Here is an 18,360-nt window from a genome sequence, read left to right as displayed (position 1 = left end):
CAGTTCCAGGCCCGCCCTGAGAACACGGATGTGCCGGGTAGGAAGTCAAACGTATCAACGGATGCGACCAGATTCGGTCACAGCGACGCGCTAATGAGGTCTGGCTCACTGCTGTTAGCATGTTTAAACAAAGTAGAGAACAAACAATTATTAAACGAGATTGAACTTCATAGACCGCATAACTTTTATCAATGACCGTAAACCGGACTGACATCACAGAAGGAGTAAGTAAGGAATAAAACACTTTGGAAGGTGCTGGGTTTTTTTTCCTGAGTGTTTTATTCCTCTAATACCGGGGGTCAGTGAACCAGTGGGAGCCTACCGAAGTGAATGAAAAGTCAGTTTTGTTCCGGCCAGTGCACGTACGCAGTGCGTGTGCGCACATGTCACGACACCAATCAGCGGCAAACCACTTACGTTTCCATAGTAACCTACGTGGTTCATTTCACAGAGGACGTCTGACACTTCACATTAACACTGAAGTAAAAGCGACACTTAAAATTGGTAGACAATCACACCAACTCAGATCAGTTTATAGGGACATACTCCATGTTTACAATAAAGATCTATTCATTTTACTGTAGAATTTTAAAGTAATTGCAATTCAAAATCACTGGATCTGTCAATATAATTGAGACAGGAGGCACTTTATAATCCATTATAAAACGGACGTTTCAAATAGGTAGATGATCAAACCCATTTAGACGTGTTCACAGGGACCAACTCAGTGCTCACAATAAAGATGCATTTATTTTACTGTAGAAATGTAAAGTAATTGCAATTTGAAACGTCCATTTATTGAAGACTTTCCCGTGTCAGAGAACTTAATTACAGCTTCACCTCGGACTGTTACCACACTAACACTGGAGACTCCTTCCAAAAAATCCTATATGAACTTTTCCTCACAGAAAACTTCACAATTATACACTGAAAAATATCTGTTTACGTGGCGTGACCACCATACAAGTACTTGTGTAAACTGTTACCATAGAAACAATGTATCAGAATTAGCACATTGAAATGAATTGGTTGTGCTTTTACAGAACATTAATCATTTATTACCTGACCAATCGAAATGGAGCATGAAGAATACATTTTATATCGTGTTTAACTTTTATATTTATATTGTAGGGAAAATATAAAGAAGAAAAATAAAAACAACCTATAAAATGAAAATTCTCTCATTTTATAGGTTGTTTTTATTTTCCTTCTTTATATTTTCCCTACAATATTAACCTTCCTTGGTTTAAATTTAGTTATAGAACGTATTCTTTTCCTCTCTTTATAATTGTGAAGCACTTTGAGCTGCATTTTCTGTATGAAAGTCGCTACATAAATAAGTTATTGTGATTGATATTGCTCGAAACTAGAATTTATTTTTAGAACATTTATTAGTACATGTAGAAAAAAAACCTTTACAGATTTTATATACTTATAAATGTGTCTTTGCAAGATACTGTAATTCAGACACATATACCTCTAGAACACAAACAAAACCTCGTTCGGATAGAGGTGAAAAAAATTGATTTTTACAAAAAATAAAAACAGGAGAGAGGAAAAAAAAAGGAAAGAAAAATTATGTAGTCCCACAAGAGACACAAAGGCCACTGTTTTCACAGAAAACACTAGCGTTGGCCCAGAGAGTGGTTCAGAGCCTTAGGCTCAGTTTAGCACTGCTGTATGATATACGTGACCATGACTTGAGAGTGTGACTGCACGGATGCACAGACTGAATGAAACGATAACACCCTAATTGTCCTGATTGTCTTTTTTCCCCTTTTTTACACAAGTTCAAGCATTAATAGCAATCTAGGACACATTATTATGAGTGTTTGTGTGTGTGTGTGTGTGCACGCGCATGTGTGAGTGAGAATCCAGCTTCATATCAGCCAGGCAGCTGAGGGCAAAGCTGTTCGCCCAAAGGACTTTGGAATAAAAATGGAGGTGCTAGAATGCGTGGTTATATACCACAGGTGATAACAGAGAGACGCTTTCTGCAACCGTAACCTGCTTAAACGGCGAAACAGTACATTTCCCCTCCGTTCTACAATTTAAAACAAAAACACATACTAACGGGAACACATTCACACTTCAAAAGGTTCTGTAGTGCTGAACCAAATTCATAGTCTCAAAGTAAAAAAAAAAATATAAAAATAAATCATGGGTAACACCCAAAGCGAACACAACGTATATATCAGTGTAAATCAAAAGTAAGCTGCAATAGTGGTCATCGAAGAGTGGCACATTCTTCCGCACTTTTAAATCAGTGTCGTACATATGACCACAAAAATATATTGAAGTGATCGTAACACTGAGTTTTTGCATTTACACAGGAAGTCTATCCATCACTGCAGGCTTTAGCTTGTTCTTATGATGAAGTCATTTATAAGCATTAATTTCCCATAGAGAGAGCGAGAGACGGGGGGGGGGGGTACGCTCGGGGGTCCGGACGTCGCGGTCTCTGATCAGGCAGCTGTAAACACTGAACAGGAATCAAATGGGGAAAAAATTCTTCAAAATGTGCTCTACTGCCCTCTAGTGAAAGTGAGTGGCAGGATCACATCCAGTGTGAGTGTTTGGGGTTCAAGGAGAGTCTGCCTCCTTGGGGTGAAGTTAATGCCCATGCTGGGGGGGTAGAGGAGGACCATTCACACCCGGGTGGTAGAAAGCACAGTTGTTTTCGTATCTGCAGTTCCCTTTCATCATGAAATGCCGACACACAGGTCTTTTGGACATGTCTGATCAGAAAGAAGACAAAAATAAAATGATTAAGCTCGCAAAGAACCAAAAACTCAACTTAAACTCAATAAAAACACTAAATATGATCTTACCACCCATGTTGTTGTGTCCTCCGCGTGGTCCTCCTCGTCCTCCCCGTCCTCTGAATCCTTGGTCTCCTCCTCTTCCTCTCCCACGGTGGAAATGGCCGCCCCGGTGTGGTCCTCCCCGTATAGAGTCGTCTCCCCAGTAGTTTCCGTTGTCCCCTCCTCTGCCCTGAGGTCCGGGTGGAGGACCCATCATGCGCGGCCCTCCTCCGCCAAAGGGTGGTGGTCCGTGCCCGTGAGGAGGGGGCGGGTGACCGAAATGAGGCCCGCCGGGTGGCTTGTTCGGTGGGTAACTGCCGTTTATGGGCATCGGCATGTTCATGTTGTTGTTCATGTTCATGCCGGGACCGTGGCCGAGAAGACCTGCATTCACTGTCGAATCACAACCAAGTCTTTAATAACGACGCTGTTTAACACTCCGGCATGTTTTAATCTAATATGTCTACTGTTTATACACACACACACACACACACACTATAAAAGCAACTTTGAACTGCTTACTAGGTGGAGCGCTGCCCTGCTGGTTCTGGTTCTGATTCTGGTTCTGCTGAAGAGATCCCAAAAGCTGTTTGATCTTGTCAGAGAAATCAGGCTGCTTAATGAGGTCCTCCGCTGACTGGTTAGACCCCTGAGCACCCTAAAACACACACACACACACACACACACACACATCAAATTAGCCCCTGGACAAAGAGGAAGGCAGTTGGGGAAGGAGGAGAGGACGCTCAGGGGGAGGGGAAAAGAAAAGAAGAAAAAAAAAAAATACGCACCATGATGGAGCTGAGGAGTTCTTGGACATTCACAGAGGAATTGTTGGGAGGTGGTGTGTTGCTCGGAGCTTGCGGACTGCGGTTGCTGCTGTTCAGGCTGACCATGAGATTTGCGAGGACAGGGGGCAGCTTGGACCCCTCCTGGGCTGTGGGGGGTGGACACGATGCAGCAGTGTCGGCGGTTTCCGTGTAGCTGTCCTCCACCGTCGTGCAGTCCTGGATCGTCAAAGAGACAGAGGAAGGAAAGGAAATAAGCCAGTGTGGAGGACTTACAAATCAGTATGTCTAAAATGTTTGCAAGCTCGCAATATTGCCCCAGAGAAATTCCCTGACTGCGTGTGAGTGTAGGTGAAGGCATAGAGGAGGTGTGTACCTCATCCAGAGGAATGAGACGTGGTGGCATCGGCTCGTAAGGCTCTGGGTCCGGCTCGTGTGGGCTGTCCGGGACACTAAATGAAAAGCGGAGAATGACTTTAGACGCGATATTTAAAATGTCCAAAAACATATCTGTGAACACGTTAATGAATGTGACAATGTATTTGTTTTCAAGCGAATAAGATGCTCTCACCTCTCCTTGTTGAGGAAGATCTCCTGGAGGATGCCCATCTCTCTGTCCCTCTGCGTCAGCTTCTCAGTGCTGCTGGACCCTGGACTGACCAGACAGCCTGACAGGATCAAAGGTCGCGGGGGTGTCCAGGGCACCCGCTCTTCCATGGCATCATGTGAAAGTCGACGGGCCATCTCGAAGGTGTGCCTGTCCATCATCAGCTCCCGCTTGGCCGCTTCGCCGAAATCTTTAATCTTGTTGACGTTTACTGAGGGAAGGAAGCAAACGATGTGAATTATATTACAATCACCTGCGAAACTGCGTGGATGGAGTTTGAGGAGTGAGACGGGTCCGTCCTTACCTCTCTCTGTCTCGTCCAGATCGAAGTAAAAATATTCTTTGAGCTGTTCTTCCTCGGCCCAACGAACGCTCTTCTTTTTCTTGCCTTTCTTTGTGAGGCTCTCTTCCTCTCCGCGTGGCTCTGAAAGCGCATTAGGCTTATCTGTACACACATACAGGACAAAGAGATTTTTATTTAGTAAGTCATAAAACATCTTCACAATCATGCGTAATAGTCCTCTATAGTGCACAGTGGAGGCTGAGTGAACTCACCAGTGTCCATAGCCTCAGGGTCCTCGGTGGGGACAGGCGTGCCTGGCTGTTCCAGGTCTTGGGGCTCATGTGGAGGAGTGTGAGACGCAGGAGCCTCGGGGGAAGACGGCTTGGTCTGCGTGCTCGAGTATGACTGGGGCTTGCTTTCAAACGGACATGGCTGTGGAAAATCAGAAGAAAAGAGAACACGTGAACGCCGCTGTTTATTTATTCCTCCGGAAGAGCAGCTAAAAAATAAAAATAATAATAATAAAAATTATTTCTGACTCTACCTTGTTAGAGGTAGGAGACACTGCCTTGGGTTTCTTCTTCTTGATCTTGATTCCTGGCACTGGAGCAGAGTTAAGTGCATCCAGAAAGCCCAGGCTCTCCATAGCTAATGGAATGGAAAGACACTTTTACAACAAAGTGGCAAGCTTCATAAATAGGTAACAAAATAATATCTTTTAAATATATTATTACATCTTTATGTGCATAAAATGCCAAACGGGGTGCTTACGTTGTGCAGGAATGAGCTTGACTTTGATTTCTTTGGTCGAGTTGGGCGTGGTGTTAAGAGGCTTGTATTTTTTCTCCACAGGTGGCGCGTCTGATAAACCAGAGCTGGAGGAAGCAACATGACCGAGGTTAACATTCACCAGCAGAGGGCAGCAATACGCAACACGTTCACTTAACGCAAGGCGTGTAAACGCCAAGGCAGATTATTACCGGGTTGTTAAACATATAACTTACCTAGGCCTCTTAAGGACGGCAGGTTTGATGTTGTATTTGTCTCCAAGCTGGGGGACTACAGGGACCTTTTTTGTAGGGATGGGTGTTGGAGTTTCTACCTCTAAACCTGTTCAGATGAAGCATAAGAGCAACGCTTATAAAAACATCCAACAAATCCTACTAACAGTTAACGTACTACATTAGACTTCCTCACTGAACGAGCAAAATAAATCCAGCCTCATATATTAACATTTCAGAAGACCACAAAATATAAACACGCTGTAAATCAACCAATGTGACGACATAAAGATGGGGACCAGACCTGTGGAGCGAATCTTCGCATGACTAGGCGCATGGGCCTTTGGCTTTTCTCTTTTCCTCTCCTCTTCTGTCCCTTTCTCCACAGCCTTCACCTCTGGACGCACTTTAACGTCTTCCTTCTTTCTTTTCTTGTCTGGAAAAAAAATAAAAAATACACATTAAGAGTGTGATGAACGTTGAAGCACCACATAAAGGAATGTGGACTAAATTTTTTTTTTTTGTATTATGACAAATTGTGCGGGTGAGAATGAAACCCGAGAGGGTGATGAAATTGCTATGTGAATGACATAAAAGAAAAAAGAAGAACTTGTTACCGTTAGGCGAGGCACCGCTGGAAACACTCTGAGAGCGGATGATAGCCATCCAACCTTCCACGAGTACCAAGGCGAGCTTTCTCAACTCTGCAAAGAACAAACCCGACAGGCAGGACTGAGCAAACAGGAAGGAATCTTAATAAAAGTGTTAAGATGTGTATTAGCAGATCGTCCATTGTATATCGAACAGGGTTCCATTAGACTAGAAGGCATCGGGAGACATGTGCTCCTCAACATGTTCCTCTTGAAGTTTTATCTACATGTATACATCAGAGTACCACCACAATAATACACCACAACTGGACTCTTACCTTCTGTCTCCCCGCTCTTGCTCAGATGCTTAACCAACTTTGCCGTGTTGTTCTAGTGTGAGAAACAGCCACAAATAATAATAATAATTAGAAAACATCAAAAAATATGTGTTTACATAAACAGCACTGGCAGAGAGCTTGAAGTAAAGAGCTACCTGTTTGAGATGGTCCACTGTAAGAGGCAGTTTCTGCAGAGTGAGAAGAATGAGCTGCAGCATTGGGGTATTGGTGGTCGTCTTGGAATAAGTCAACCAAGAGTTCAGCAACTTGTAGCCACCAACACGGATAAATCTGTAAAGCAGAATAACTGTAGGTTTGGACAGACTCATAAAAAACATAAAGTTGCACTCTATAGCTTGTATAGGCTATATATACATACCGATTAAGAATGTCATGTGATTTGGTCTGCAGCAAGATATTTAGATACATGCACCTGCTGACCATTTTATGAGAGGCCTTCATCAGACTGCAGTGAAAAAACAACAACAAAAAAAAAAAGTCAAAAAAAAAAATCATGAGATTAGAATAACAATCAAATGGGGATCACCAATTCTTGTACAATATGTGTTTAAGTCTCACCTGAATACTTTGGCAACACCCTCCAGGCTTCGGAGCTCACCATCCTTCCCCAGTAGCGCCTCCACTCCTTTCAATACCTCCCTTGGGTCCACTGGGCCCACTGCCATTACAGCCTACACAAACAGACAGGGCAGAGAGAGAAAGAATTAAGAGAATAAGTGGCATTTATATACTGTCTGAGGTTACACAATGGTTGTTACTCTAGAGTATCTGTGCGGTAAGTGAATTACCACAGCTGTAGCTAACCCTAAAGTTTAAAAATGGTTTCGTCAAAGTAGATTTAGAGAGCTCATTGGAACACAAAATACCACACACACGGGCTGAAATCAACTCTACACACGCTTTACTGGGCTATAAACAAAAGCCACACAAAAAAAGGCCATGATAGATACAACCTATCAGGAAATTCCAATCGGTGGCATCCTTATTCCATCATACCCCAAACGCTTTAGAAGTTTTTAATTAAGTTGAGCTACACGAAGAGCTGTTTGTTGAGCTCGACTGTACAACTGCATCACGTCCACAGACCTCAGGGCAAAGTCAAATCGTGATCCCAGATCCATCAGACACCTATGACAAGCACTGATGAGACAGCTCGGGTCATGGGGCATAAAATCGGCACGAAACGTTCCATAAGTATGTTCGTGAACCTGGCTGGGCCTGCTCTAAAATAAAAGCACTGGCATTTGAATGTAAGAATGGCTTGCGAAGTACACACAAAGCTTCAGTGACACAAACTCTATGCTTGGACAATTTAAAAACATGGAATGATAAAGTTGAGCAACTTATGTGATATGAAAAAAGGTATAGGCATAATGAACATGACAGATGATATGATTTCCCTCGACCTGGTCTCTGGCATATAACACTGCTTACGTATAGTGAAAAATTTACTCACATATTAACAAAATAAACTGTATGTAATTGACTTTTAGGTGGGAGGTAATGTCTGGTAGGAATTAAAATCCTTTTATATTAATATTGTTCATAACAGGCTTACAATATTCACCATGGGTACAAACTTTATAAGTGAATTATTACAACCTTCCTCTAACACATGACCCACCTGCTCTCCTTATTATGATGTGTATGTAAATATTTAAAAGGGACTACATACATGATTTCTGACATGGTCATTTTCCAAGCCTATTGGTAACTCCTTTTTTTTTTTTTTTAAATAAAAAAAACCTTTCAGTGTACTTGATTATAATTTTAAACAGGTAGTCATGTGTGAATTTATTTAATTGCATTTTCGTTACAGAAGCTTTAGTGAAAATTACATATATAAAAAATACCTACTGGAGGAGAATGTACAAAAAGCTAAAACACTGAACAGCAATTTTATTATTGGTCAACTGTTTTACTACACCTGTGATCATTGTGATGCTGTGTGAGTGATTTCTATTGCACAGCAAAATATTGAAGTATCTCTCTCTTTCAAGAAACTTTGTGAAAATCTGTCACGTTTGGATAATATATATATATTCCAACAAAAACACACAGTCACACAGAAAACTGAAATGAAAACATGTCAGTACAACCCAGAATACACACCTCCTTTCCAGGTGGCAGTAAAAACTGCTCAAGGTAACCACCAAGCCACAGATGTAATTCTCACATAACAGGATTGTGTAATACTTTCTCTACAACATAAACACTGAGGCACACTTGTATAGAAAACCTGCAGCCCTAAATACTAAGACTATATATACACACACACATACGTGTATATACCTTAATTAGACATACATACATTTATTACTAATATTCATGCAACAATTATATAAACATACATTTTTAAAAAAAAAAAAAAAAAGGTAAATACTCCAGGGCTTTAAATGTAAAAGCTGCACTATGCTGATGATAATTTATTAATTAGTTAATTAATTAATTAATCAAAACTTGCTTTGTGTACTATGGTGCCATCAAGTAGTCAAAATTGTTAATACTGTTGAATAATAAAATCAATGCAGACGATAGAGGCTGTTTACAAATAGATGAAAGAGAAATTATTGATTTTAATTCTTGAAATTATATATATATATATATATATATATATATATATATATATATATATATATATATATATATAAAAAGAGGAACACCACCAAAATGTTACTGCTCTGTAGACATGACACAGAACTAAAAATAATTGAAAATCATGGTTTACAAACCGTGTAGGGCAATGTGTGATCAAAAAGATATTTACAAAAAAAAAAGGAAAAAAAAAACCCTGTCTACATGAGTATTTCACTTGGTTTGCTCCACTGAGTTGTAACCTTACAGCAGACCTGCCTATGAGGAAATCAGGCTTTTTTTTTTTTGGAAGCACTCTATTAAATAGGCGGGAAGATGGGCGGAGCTACCGACACGCTCTCGCCCCGCCCACTCTGTGTCGCCGGGCTTTAAAACTCTCCTTCAGCCGCTCAGTGTAAAGCAGAACCCAAAGGATCTCCGATCATACACACATTACTTCTGGACTGTACAATACCAAAAACTTTATCCGGGCTTCAGATTATACAACGGCAAAAGAATATCTAAAACTATGAGGTAAAGATGATAGACTTCAGCATGCAACTTGTGTAGTGAATATATATATATATTTATGTGCTTGTACTATTGCATGTACGCTCTTTTTTTTTTCCGAGTGGCGAAAATGCTACCTGGGATTTTATTTTTTATTTCTGTTTAAATGTAAATAAACTTATCAAAAATCATTTGTAACCAAACATAATGTGAGTCGTGTGAGGAAATCATGTTGTGTCTTACCCGTAAAAGTGTTGTTGAAGTTTTTTTTAGTCTCTGAATTCAGTATCGACCTCCGTTACACGGTACAATACACACTCCTGAAAATGTCACAACTGTTACACACAGTAAACAAAGCTGGCAGTTACCTCATGAACAAGTGGACGCGACTGCCGGAAATATCGCATCAGAAATATAGTGAATAAACTTGTCAAGTTCGAAAAGAAACACATTAAAATGTACACACACACACACACGGACTGTGTAATGCCCTTTTAAACATCACATCACCTCACACAGGGTGGTACGAAATGGAACTCCTTCATGCCTTTTTTTTTTGTTGTTGTTGGGTTTTTTTTAAACACACAATATTGTTTAAATAAATAATCACAATAAATCTGCATGACAAACCCGGTGATTTGACAATGCCCAAACCGCGCTGTGTTAAAACAGATGCGTTATATAAAATGGGAGTCATCTACAGAAGCCCCACTGTGGCTCTCGCCATCTGTCAGAGTCATCCTGCGCGTGCGGCTCTACACCCCCTGAAGCAAGCGCGTGCGCTAAGCCCCGCCCCCTTTTCCGTTAACCGCTTCGCGTTCGTGAAGAAGCCCGGGCGCCATCTTGAAATATATCCAAACAACCCCGAAAACTATTTACACGCGCACCCCCACTCCCAAAAATAAAAAAATATATATATATATATATAGTAAAAAATTGAATTCCGACCGACTCTGATTAGAACAACACGAGAAAATCCCGAGCAAACAAATACCATCTGGTCTCAAAGCCAAAGCCACCATTGCGTTGGATCTCAGCAAAGGACAACCTGTCCGCCATTTTAAAAGCAAAACACGACTACACGAACAACCTCGACATTTCTCAGCGGTACAAAAAATTTCCATTAAAAGCTAACCGACTTCCATTTATGCGCTTTTTTTTTTTTAAATTGTTTATTTTACTAAATTTAACTACAAAGATAAGCCAATAATCGAACATTTCAGCCCTTGTACATCCACAGTCGTCATCGTGCAATCTTTATGGACAGATTGCGTTGAATGTCCCAATGAGCTCTCCTTTCAAAAGCACGTTAATAATAATAATTACATCCTGCTTTATGCTGCGGCAATCTTTATGAACAGATTGCTTATGAGAAGCGATCGCTAGCTTATTTTAAAACATGTTTAATCAGTAATTAGTAGAATATGAATCCGTCTCACACACACAAAGAGAAACAGGGCGTTTAGCCGCTGCTATCTTTGCGGTGTGAGCTCATACGCTAACTAGCCAGCTTTACTCGCTTTATCACAGCTTTCTCCTAACTACTTTAAGTAAGAATTGATCATTTCCAAGACAGGCAACTGATTAACCGTTAAATTTCGATTCAAATTGGTTTGAAAGTAAACACTTACTATTTATAATTCTCCTCTGCGTCTCGGGTACCTATAATATTTTGTGCTTAACAGCAACAATTTTCAGAACAGTTTTAGACAGCTTAAACTGTCATGACTCTATCATTTTGACTTAAAATGACTTAATGGGCGGGAATGATGTGGCTAGAATGCTAGCTTTTCCTTCTTGAATAATCTGGAGCAAAAAAGTAGAAGTCAAATGTCCGTTACTCGAGTAGAAAAAAACTTTTTTGGGGGGGTTTTGATCTTCACACAGTTGGAAAAATCCTCGACGCCAAGAGCTTCAGTGAGATCGTTTGATACCTGGAACAAAGCAGATGAACAAACGTCGGTTAGGGGGAAAAAAACATGATGGACGTTAACAAGAGGGGGAAATAATATCAAAAATCGTTCACACTTATCAATTAAAATACAAACAAAACGAGGACCAAAAACACGAGTAAGTAATAATTAAATAGCGTATGTAAAATTGTAGAATCCTCCTCCACAGGAACACTTACCTCAGACAAATCCAGGAATGATCTAGAAGGGTGGGACCGCCTTTATATACAGATGACGATTTTTTCGTCAGATGGCTGTTCGAGCATGCGCAGTTCGGCCTGTGAGCTGTGGCGCAGGCGCTCTCGTCGAAACGACCTTTTGTTCGTGAAGGACAACAGCCCAACCCCCAATCACGTCCACTTTTCTTTACATAAAACGAAAACAATAGAGGGAATTACATATAGAAAACAAGACTAACTATAAAAAATATTAGATAATTTGTTACATGACAATCCAGTTGTAATAAAATAATATTTGTAATCCAAGACTTAAAACAGACTTACTCTTTTTGTGATCTTATCTACTTTCGATTCCGTTAACAGGGTTATTTTATCATCAAGGAACATGACAAAAAAATAAATATTCATTTATTTTTACATTTCAACGATTGTAAAGTTTTGAGGTTTAAGATTGACCTGATTTTTGTAAATGTTTTCATAGAGCCAAACACATATTTTCAGTGTGGTCTCAGACTTTTGGACCCCATTGTATATATCAGGAAACAAGCTTTTCAGCTTGTATTTATATATATATATATATATATATATATATATATATATATATATACAGTATCTCACAAAAGTGAGTACACCCCTCACGTTTGTGAATATTTGATTATAACTTTTCATGTGACAACACTGAAGAAATGACACTTTGCTACAATGTACAGTAGTGAGTGTACAGCTTGTGTAACAGTGTGAATTTGCTGTCCCCTCAAAATAACTCAACACACAGCCATTAATGTCTAAACCGCTGGCAACAAAAGTGAGTACACCCCTAAGTGAAAATGTCCAAATTGGGCCCAAAAAAGAATTGTTGCTCTACATAAAGATGGCCTAGGCTATAAGAAGATTGCCAAGACCCTGACACTGAGCTGCAGCACGGTGGCCAAGACCATACAGCGGTTTAACAGGACAGGTTCCACTCAGAACAGGCCTCACCATGGTCGACCAAAGAAGTTGAGTGCACGTGCTCAGCGTCATATCCAGAGGTTGTGTTTGGGAAATAGACGTATGAGTGCTGTCAGCATTGCTGCAGAGGTTTAAGGGCTGCATCAAATTGGTCTCCATGGCTGTCGTCCCAGAAGGAAGCCTCTTCTAAAGATGATGCACAAGAAAGTCCGCAAACAGTTTGCTGAAGACAAGCAGACTAAGGACATGGATTACTGGAACTATGTCCTGAGTCTGATGACACCAAGATAAACTTATTTGGTTCAGATGGTGTCAAGCGTGTGTAGCGGCAACCAGGTAAAGTGTACAAAGACAAGTGTGTCTAGCCTACAGTCAAGCATGGTGGTGGGAGTGTCATGGTCTGGGGCTGCATGAGTGCTGCCAGCACCGGGGAGCTACAGTTCATTGAGGGTGAAGGTGATGGACTGGCCAAGCATGTCTCCAGACCTAAACCCTATTGAGCATCTGTGGGGCATCCTCAAACAGAAGGTGGAGGAGCACAAGGTCTCTAACATCCACCAGCTCTGTGATGTCATCATGGAGGAGTGGAAGAGGACTCCATTGGCAACCTGTGAAGCTCTGGTGAACTCCATGCCCAAGGGGCTTAAGGCAGTGCTGGAAAATAATGGTGGCCACACAGAATATTGACTCTTTGGGCCCAATTTGGACATTTTTACTTAGGGGTGTACTCACTTTTGTTGCCAGCGGTTTAGACATTAATGGCTGTGTGTTGAGTTATTCTGAGGGGACAGCAAATTTACACTGTTACACATGCTGTACACTCACTACTTTACATTGTAGCAAAGTGTCATTTCTTCAGTGTTGTCACATGAAAAGATATAATCAAATATTTACAAAAAATGTGAGGGGTGTACTCACTTTTGTTAGATACTGTGTGTATACAACCCTGCTAAAAAAAAAACTATAGAAACTCTCAATCCTCATAGAATGTGTTTTTTAAGGAATTGTATTGGTTTTAATGGTAATGGTCCCTATGGGTCTCTACCGGTAATTTCTTGCCTTCTATTGGTGGTATGTTATGTCTAGTGAATACCAATAAGGACTAGTAATGTTAATGTTGTTAATGGTTAGCTGATTGTAATGTGAGAGAAATTATTCATTTTTACTTTTGTAATAGTTTTGTTCTTGTTCTTTTTATGTTGATCTGAGGATAACGCCTAAGAAGGCCATGTCACTGAGATCAGTACAAAATGTTTATCTGCTTACAGAGACACAAACATGTTCTTCTGTTCAAGGTTCTTCTGCATATCTTCCAAGACCCTAAAACAAAGCCTGTTTGAACTGTCTCGAACTGCTTCTTATTGGTACACAGAAGTTTGTCATGCCCTGCGTTTCATATAAATAGTAGTGGTTCAGCACAAGCGATTCAGACCGCTCTCATTATTCTATCCTGCTTTATTCTATCCGGTATTAACCATCTTTCTGTACTAACATTTTTTTACCTTCAGAGGGTGAGTGTGCGAGTGTTGTCTAATTTCCACGACAATTTGGTGTCTCCTGGCTGGGTTTCGCAAGTCTTTTCAGCTTTTCAGTGTTGACACACAGGCAGTTTGCCCTTTATTGTGCAGATTGAAAGACCAATGCAGCCTTACCACTGACTATTGGAATCATCAAGAATTTAGAATTAGAATTAGAAATTTATGACGTCATTGTGTATTTCTGTCTCCATGGAAGGGAGTCAATGGTATTAGAAATGCGCGTATTACATTGAGAGAAGTATTACATGGAAGCGATTTCTTATAAGAAGTTCCAGGAACTTCGCCTCTGCAACGGCAGAGATATTGGTGTTTCTTAGATCATAGCTTTAAAACTAAGATATATACTGACGGGTATATATATATATATAGAGAGAGAGAGAGATAATAACGGTATAATAATTTTGTCAGAAGAATCATTGGCAACTGTGCTACCCACTCAATGTCACACATCCCCTCGTCACGCAGACACATAATGGTTATTCTATCATTTAATGCATTGATCTGCAGACTAGCGAGATGGGGTTTGATTGGCTGAACTCAGTACTCGGGGGATAGGGCTTGTTGATATTAACCGTCTGTCTACCAATAGGTGCAATAATTCTTCTTGTCTTGCTCATTTTGCCTTGTATTGTTTCTCTCATTCGGAGCAGTCTCTCACGCTTGGTGAAATCGCTAATGACCAAACGCTGATGTTGACAAAGACTGATTACTATCCCTATGATGACCAACCTGACTTGTGTCCTAAACCTGACTGTGTCCGACTGTCTCTATTCTTTTTTTTTTTTTTTTTTTTTTTTTTTTATGGGGGGGTGGGGGGTGGTTCAGCAGGGGGAAAACAGTAAAATAACATTTTCCCCCCAGCTGTTTAGTTGTGGAACAGTTAACAGTTATGGAACAATTTATCAGAACAAAATCTTTAAAAAAAAAAAAACAATTAATAAATAAAAAAGAAGTTGTTTGATTTGACCAAAAGAAAGAAATTAAATAAATCAGAAGTGAATTACAAAAAGAGAAATTAACAAGTTACAGCTGAAGATGATATCATTTAAAAAAAAATCTTTGTACAGTAGGCTTTAGACTACATTCATAGTGTTTATCCCAAACTGTAATCATTTTACAGTATCCACGGGTTAAAACCTATAAACTGAATCGATACATATCTTTAAAACAGAGATGAAAAGAGTTAACAACAGCTAGAAAATGAAAATAAATGAAAAACAGCAATACAACACATAAACGAGCTCTTTCTGTCTGTGAGGGAAAGCATTACGTCCTTTGTGTTCAACTTTAACCTCCCTCTCGTATAAAGACAAAATGGCGGCGTCCTTACAGAGCATCGTGAGAGCGGCTTGTCGCGTCTCTCCTGCTGTTTTTCAAAAAACTTTTCGAGCTCAGGTTTGTTTTTGTTCTTTTATAAACGTTTACAGTACCTGAGCCAAGATGTATGTAGTAGCGTTAATGTTCGTATTATAACTTTAATTAATCTGTGAAAGAAGTCAGCTAGCAAGCGAATAAAGGTTTTGACAGCTGGGACTAATAAGAAAATGTGTTGTTTTTTTTTTAATTTCAGACAATACACAATGGAGTTACGGTCCTGTTTGTTACTCCAGTCCTGCGACACTTTTTTAATTCTGCTAAACTGACATGTGATGGAGTCGGTGCTCGGGCAGTTGAGGCTTTAGAGTCACATCCTCGTTATAAAGATGCACCATGGGAATACCTGGAAAGTGAAGGTACAGAGAAATCTGTTGTTCTTGTTTTGGTAATATAATATGTACATTTTCAGTATAAATGCTTTTATTTTGTTCTCTCTTCAGAGTACATTGAGCGCTATGGATCCAGACCAGTTTGGGCTGACTACAGACGGAACCATAAAGGTGGTATTCCCCCCCAAAAGACCAGGAAGACCTGCATAGTATGTAACTGCTTTAATACACTATTATCCAATACTGTTTTAACACACTCCCCTGTGGGAATCCCCATAACCATCATAAAGGAAAATTCCAAACTAAAATATCAATATCAAGTTGTTGATAGGTGCTGTATTTGCATTATTCCTGGGAGAAGTTTGCAGAAGATTGTCTGCTGGGCCGACGCCACTGAGGAACAGTTACTGCAGTTAAAATGGCAGTCAGGATGGGGGGGAAAAAAAAAAAATCAGTTATCTCAAACATAGGAGATAATGATCAGGTTCTGTTGTTCCATTCTCAGTCACCATTTTCCAGTATCATGTCAATGAGAAACCCAACCGAGAAGTGGCGAAGACATTAAAGCAAGCGCTGTGTGCAACGGTGCTGATTGTTATTAGCATAAAAGTTGAAGCTGATCTGTTTAAGCAGAGTGTACAGATGAGCAAGTGCAAAAGCTGGACAGGCAAAAGGACTGAAGTGCTGCTGCATTGCTCTCTTTATGTAGAGATCAAGCAAATAATAATTCTCACTGGTGGCACTATCAGCAGGTTGTCAAACAGAATTGTGGGTAATGTAGAAAACTCTTGGTGGGGGGTGTAATGATCATATTGATCAAGGAATGAATTGTAAATTAAAAAACGCAACTCAATTTTATTACAAAATAATGTACATTTTGGACATAATTGAAGAACACATGTTAATGATTTCTATACAAGTCATTCAGGGTGGATTTTTTTTTTCTTTTAAGGGAATTATAGCTGTAGAAGTTTTAGATAATCCCTTAGAAAAGTCAAATTTGCTACTGCTGGAAAAATGTATTGTGTTGCAAAATGGCCTCTAAGGTTTCAATACAGGCTTTGTTCATTGTCATTGGGGGAATTCATTGAGGTGTCTGTAGACTTATCAGACATTTTTGTTTTTATGTTGCAACAGCGAGGAGACAAGATATGTGGGAACCCCTGTCCAATCTGCCGTGATCCAAATATAATCATCCACTACCAGGTTTGTACATGCACACATACCCTCAGTGTGATTTGCCTTTTTTGAAATTGTATACATGCTCCACAAAATGGTTTAAAATCTAATCTTTGTCTTTGTAGAACGTTAACCTGTTGCAACAGTTCATAAGCCCTCACACAGGAATGGTGTACGATCCTACTAGAACTGGTAATCCCACACATTTTTCCTCTTATGGTCTCAACTTTACAGTAAATTACATTTAGATCCATCATCTCTGCTGTTTTCATGCCCTTCAGGTGTATGCATGAAGCAGCAGAAACTACTTAACGCAGCAATTGAAACTGCAAGAGACTATGGTGAGACACGAAGACATCTGACACAATAGTATTTGCATTTTGTATTGAAGTGGCTTTTAAAAGATCACTTCTATCTTTTAGGCTTGATTCCCACCCAGTTACCTTCTGTAGACTATTCTGGAGAGGACTTCTCAAATTCCCATGGCGCAGTGGGGCGCACACCTGTGCCACCTGCTTACACCCATGTCGAACCTTGGTACGCGTGGTACGGTGACATAGAGCCAGATGAACGGGAGCTGGCCCGAGTGAAGAAGATATACAAACCTTACCTGAAGTAGAGATGTTTTCTCAATATTACATGCTGAATAGGTTTGTAGGGTACAGATTTAACCTTGTTATGGACTGAGAACAGTGAATTATAAAGCATGGATTTGTATAATGTGTTGAGGAAACAGGCTCTAGCAGTAATATTTCAAACAAACAGCAATGTGGAACTGAGTGAGATAGAACTTGGTATTATTTAAGTACCATAACTATTCAGTCCTTACACTCATATTTAATAAGCGATGGAAAAATTACTCATGCTATGATCAGTAATACTAAAATTCTGTTAATACACTCAAAAAGGACATGATTGAGAAGAAAAGCAGAAATAATTATATTCCAGAGTTGGCCACCACAGGTATCAATATGTATTTTGGACTTTCTTCACCTGTAAATTGGTAATGTGTTGTAAATACCTCCATAATAAAGAGACAAAGTACCACTTCCTACTGCAAAATGTATTTATTTATTTGTATTGTCAATACTCAGATGCGTAAGTAAGATCCCATTATGTTTAGTTGCGTTTCAATTTTGCACTAATGCAATTAAGGCTGCACAATAGATATATAATGTTAATGTTATATATATTAATAGTGGCCTTTGCAATATTAATTGCTAATATTGCAAAAGCTCAGACTAAACTGTGTACTGGGAGGTTGTAATGAAGGTTCCAGATCAAACTTTCTGGATGGGTTTTGATACGTTGTGTGTGGGGTGGGGTGGGGTGGGGGCTT

General features: G+C 39.9%; 2 protein-coding genes across 6 annotated transcripts; one reads left to right on the top strand and one right to left on the bottom strand.

Annotated features, from left to right (window-relative positions):
• Window positions 1-1,299: 1,299 nt before the first annotated feature.
• On the bottom strand, window positions 1,300-14,275 carry ppp1r10 (protein phosphatase 1, regulatory subunit 10). Of its 5 annotated transcripts, none has more exons than XM_053638943.1 (22): window positions 14,101-14,275; window positions 13,865-13,984; window positions 11,972-11,991; window positions 11,648-11,832; window positions 9,760-11,450; window positions 6,991-7,103; window positions 6,791-6,877; window positions 6,567-6,702; window positions 6,412-6,463; window positions 6,101-6,187; window positions 5,788-5,919; window positions 5,487-5,592; window positions 5,254-5,357; window positions 5,027-5,130; window positions 4,755-4,914; window positions 4,504-4,644; window positions 4,164-4,410; window positions 3,969-4,044; window positions 3,596-3,811; window positions 3,327-3,462; window positions 2,832-3,197; window positions 1,300-2,738 (listed from the first exon to the last, which is right to left on the bottom strand). In XM_053638943.1, exons 6-22 carry the CDS (start codon window positions 7,095-7,097, stop codon window positions 2,614-2,616), a joined length of 2,382 nt encoding a protein of 793 aa, XP_053494918.1. In that variant the 5' UTR covers window positions 7,098-7,103; window positions 9,760-11,450; window positions 11,648-11,832; window positions 11,972-11,991; window positions 13,865-13,984; window positions 14,101-14,275; the 3' UTR covers window positions 1,300-2,613. The 5 variants fall into 5 exon arrangements, with proteins under 5 accessions (XP_053494918.1, XP_053494917.1, XP_053494919.1 ...); XM_053638942.1 differs by having other exon boundaries at window positions 11,972-11,988; XM_053638944.1 differs by having other exon boundaries at window positions 11,972-11,988; window positions 13,865-13,918.
• Window positions 14,276-14,954: 679 nt separating this feature from the next.
• mrps18b (mitochondrial ribosomal protein S18B) lies at window positions 14,955-18,101 on the top strand. The gene is made up of 7 exons (XM_053638948.1): window positions 14,955-15,531; window positions 15,707-15,869; window positions 15,954-16,051; window positions 16,980-17,048; window positions 17,147-17,213; window positions 17,303-17,362; window positions 17,444-18,101. The coding sequence occupies exons 1-7, from the start codon at window positions 15,451-15,453 to the stop codon at window positions 17,638-17,640; spliced, it is 735 nt and encodes a 244-aa protein (XP_053494923.1). The 5' UTR covers window positions 14,955-15,450; the 3' UTR covers window positions 17,641-18,101.
• Window positions 18,102-18,360: the final 259 nt, after the last annotated feature.

The sequence above is a fragment of the Ictalurus furcatus genome, chromosome 12, assembly GCF_023375685.1.
Source record: "Ictalurus furcatus strain D&B chromosome 12, Billie_1.0, whole genome shotgun sequence".
Lineage (NCBI taxonomy): Eukaryota > Metazoa > Chordata > Actinopteri > Siluriformes > Ictaluridae > Ictalurus > Ictalurus furcatus.
Note: the sequence above shows the minus strand (reverse complement) of the source record. Positions and strands in the feature narration are given on the sequence as shown.

Bases quoted from the DNA above. Each gene is read 5' to 3' on its own strand.
- ppp1r10 (XM_053638943.1), bottom strand. From the start codon at position 7,097: ATGGCAGTGGGCCCAGTGGACCCAAGGGAGGTATTGAAAGGAGTGGAG. The intron at 5,593-5,787 runs GTCTGGTCCCCA...TCATCTGAACAG, and splicing joins TGCGAAGATTCGCTCCACAG to GTTTAGAGGTAGAAACTCCA. The intron at 4,645-4,754 runs GTGAGTTCACTC...ATGTGTGTACAG, and splicing joins CCCTGAGGCTATGGACACTG to ATAAGCCTAATGCGCTTTCA.
- mrps18b (XM_053638948.1), top strand. From the start codon at position 15,451: ATGGCGGCGTCCTTACAGAGCATCGTGAGAGCGGCTTGTCGCGTCTCT. The intron at 15,870-15,953 runs GTACAGAGAAAT...TTCTCTCTTCAG, and splicing joins GGAATACCTGGAAAGTGAAG to AGTACATTGAGCGCTATGGA. The intron at 17,049-17,146 runs GTTTGTACATGC...TTGTCTTTGTAG, and splicing joins ATATAATCATCCACTACCAG to AACGTTAACCTGTTGCAACA.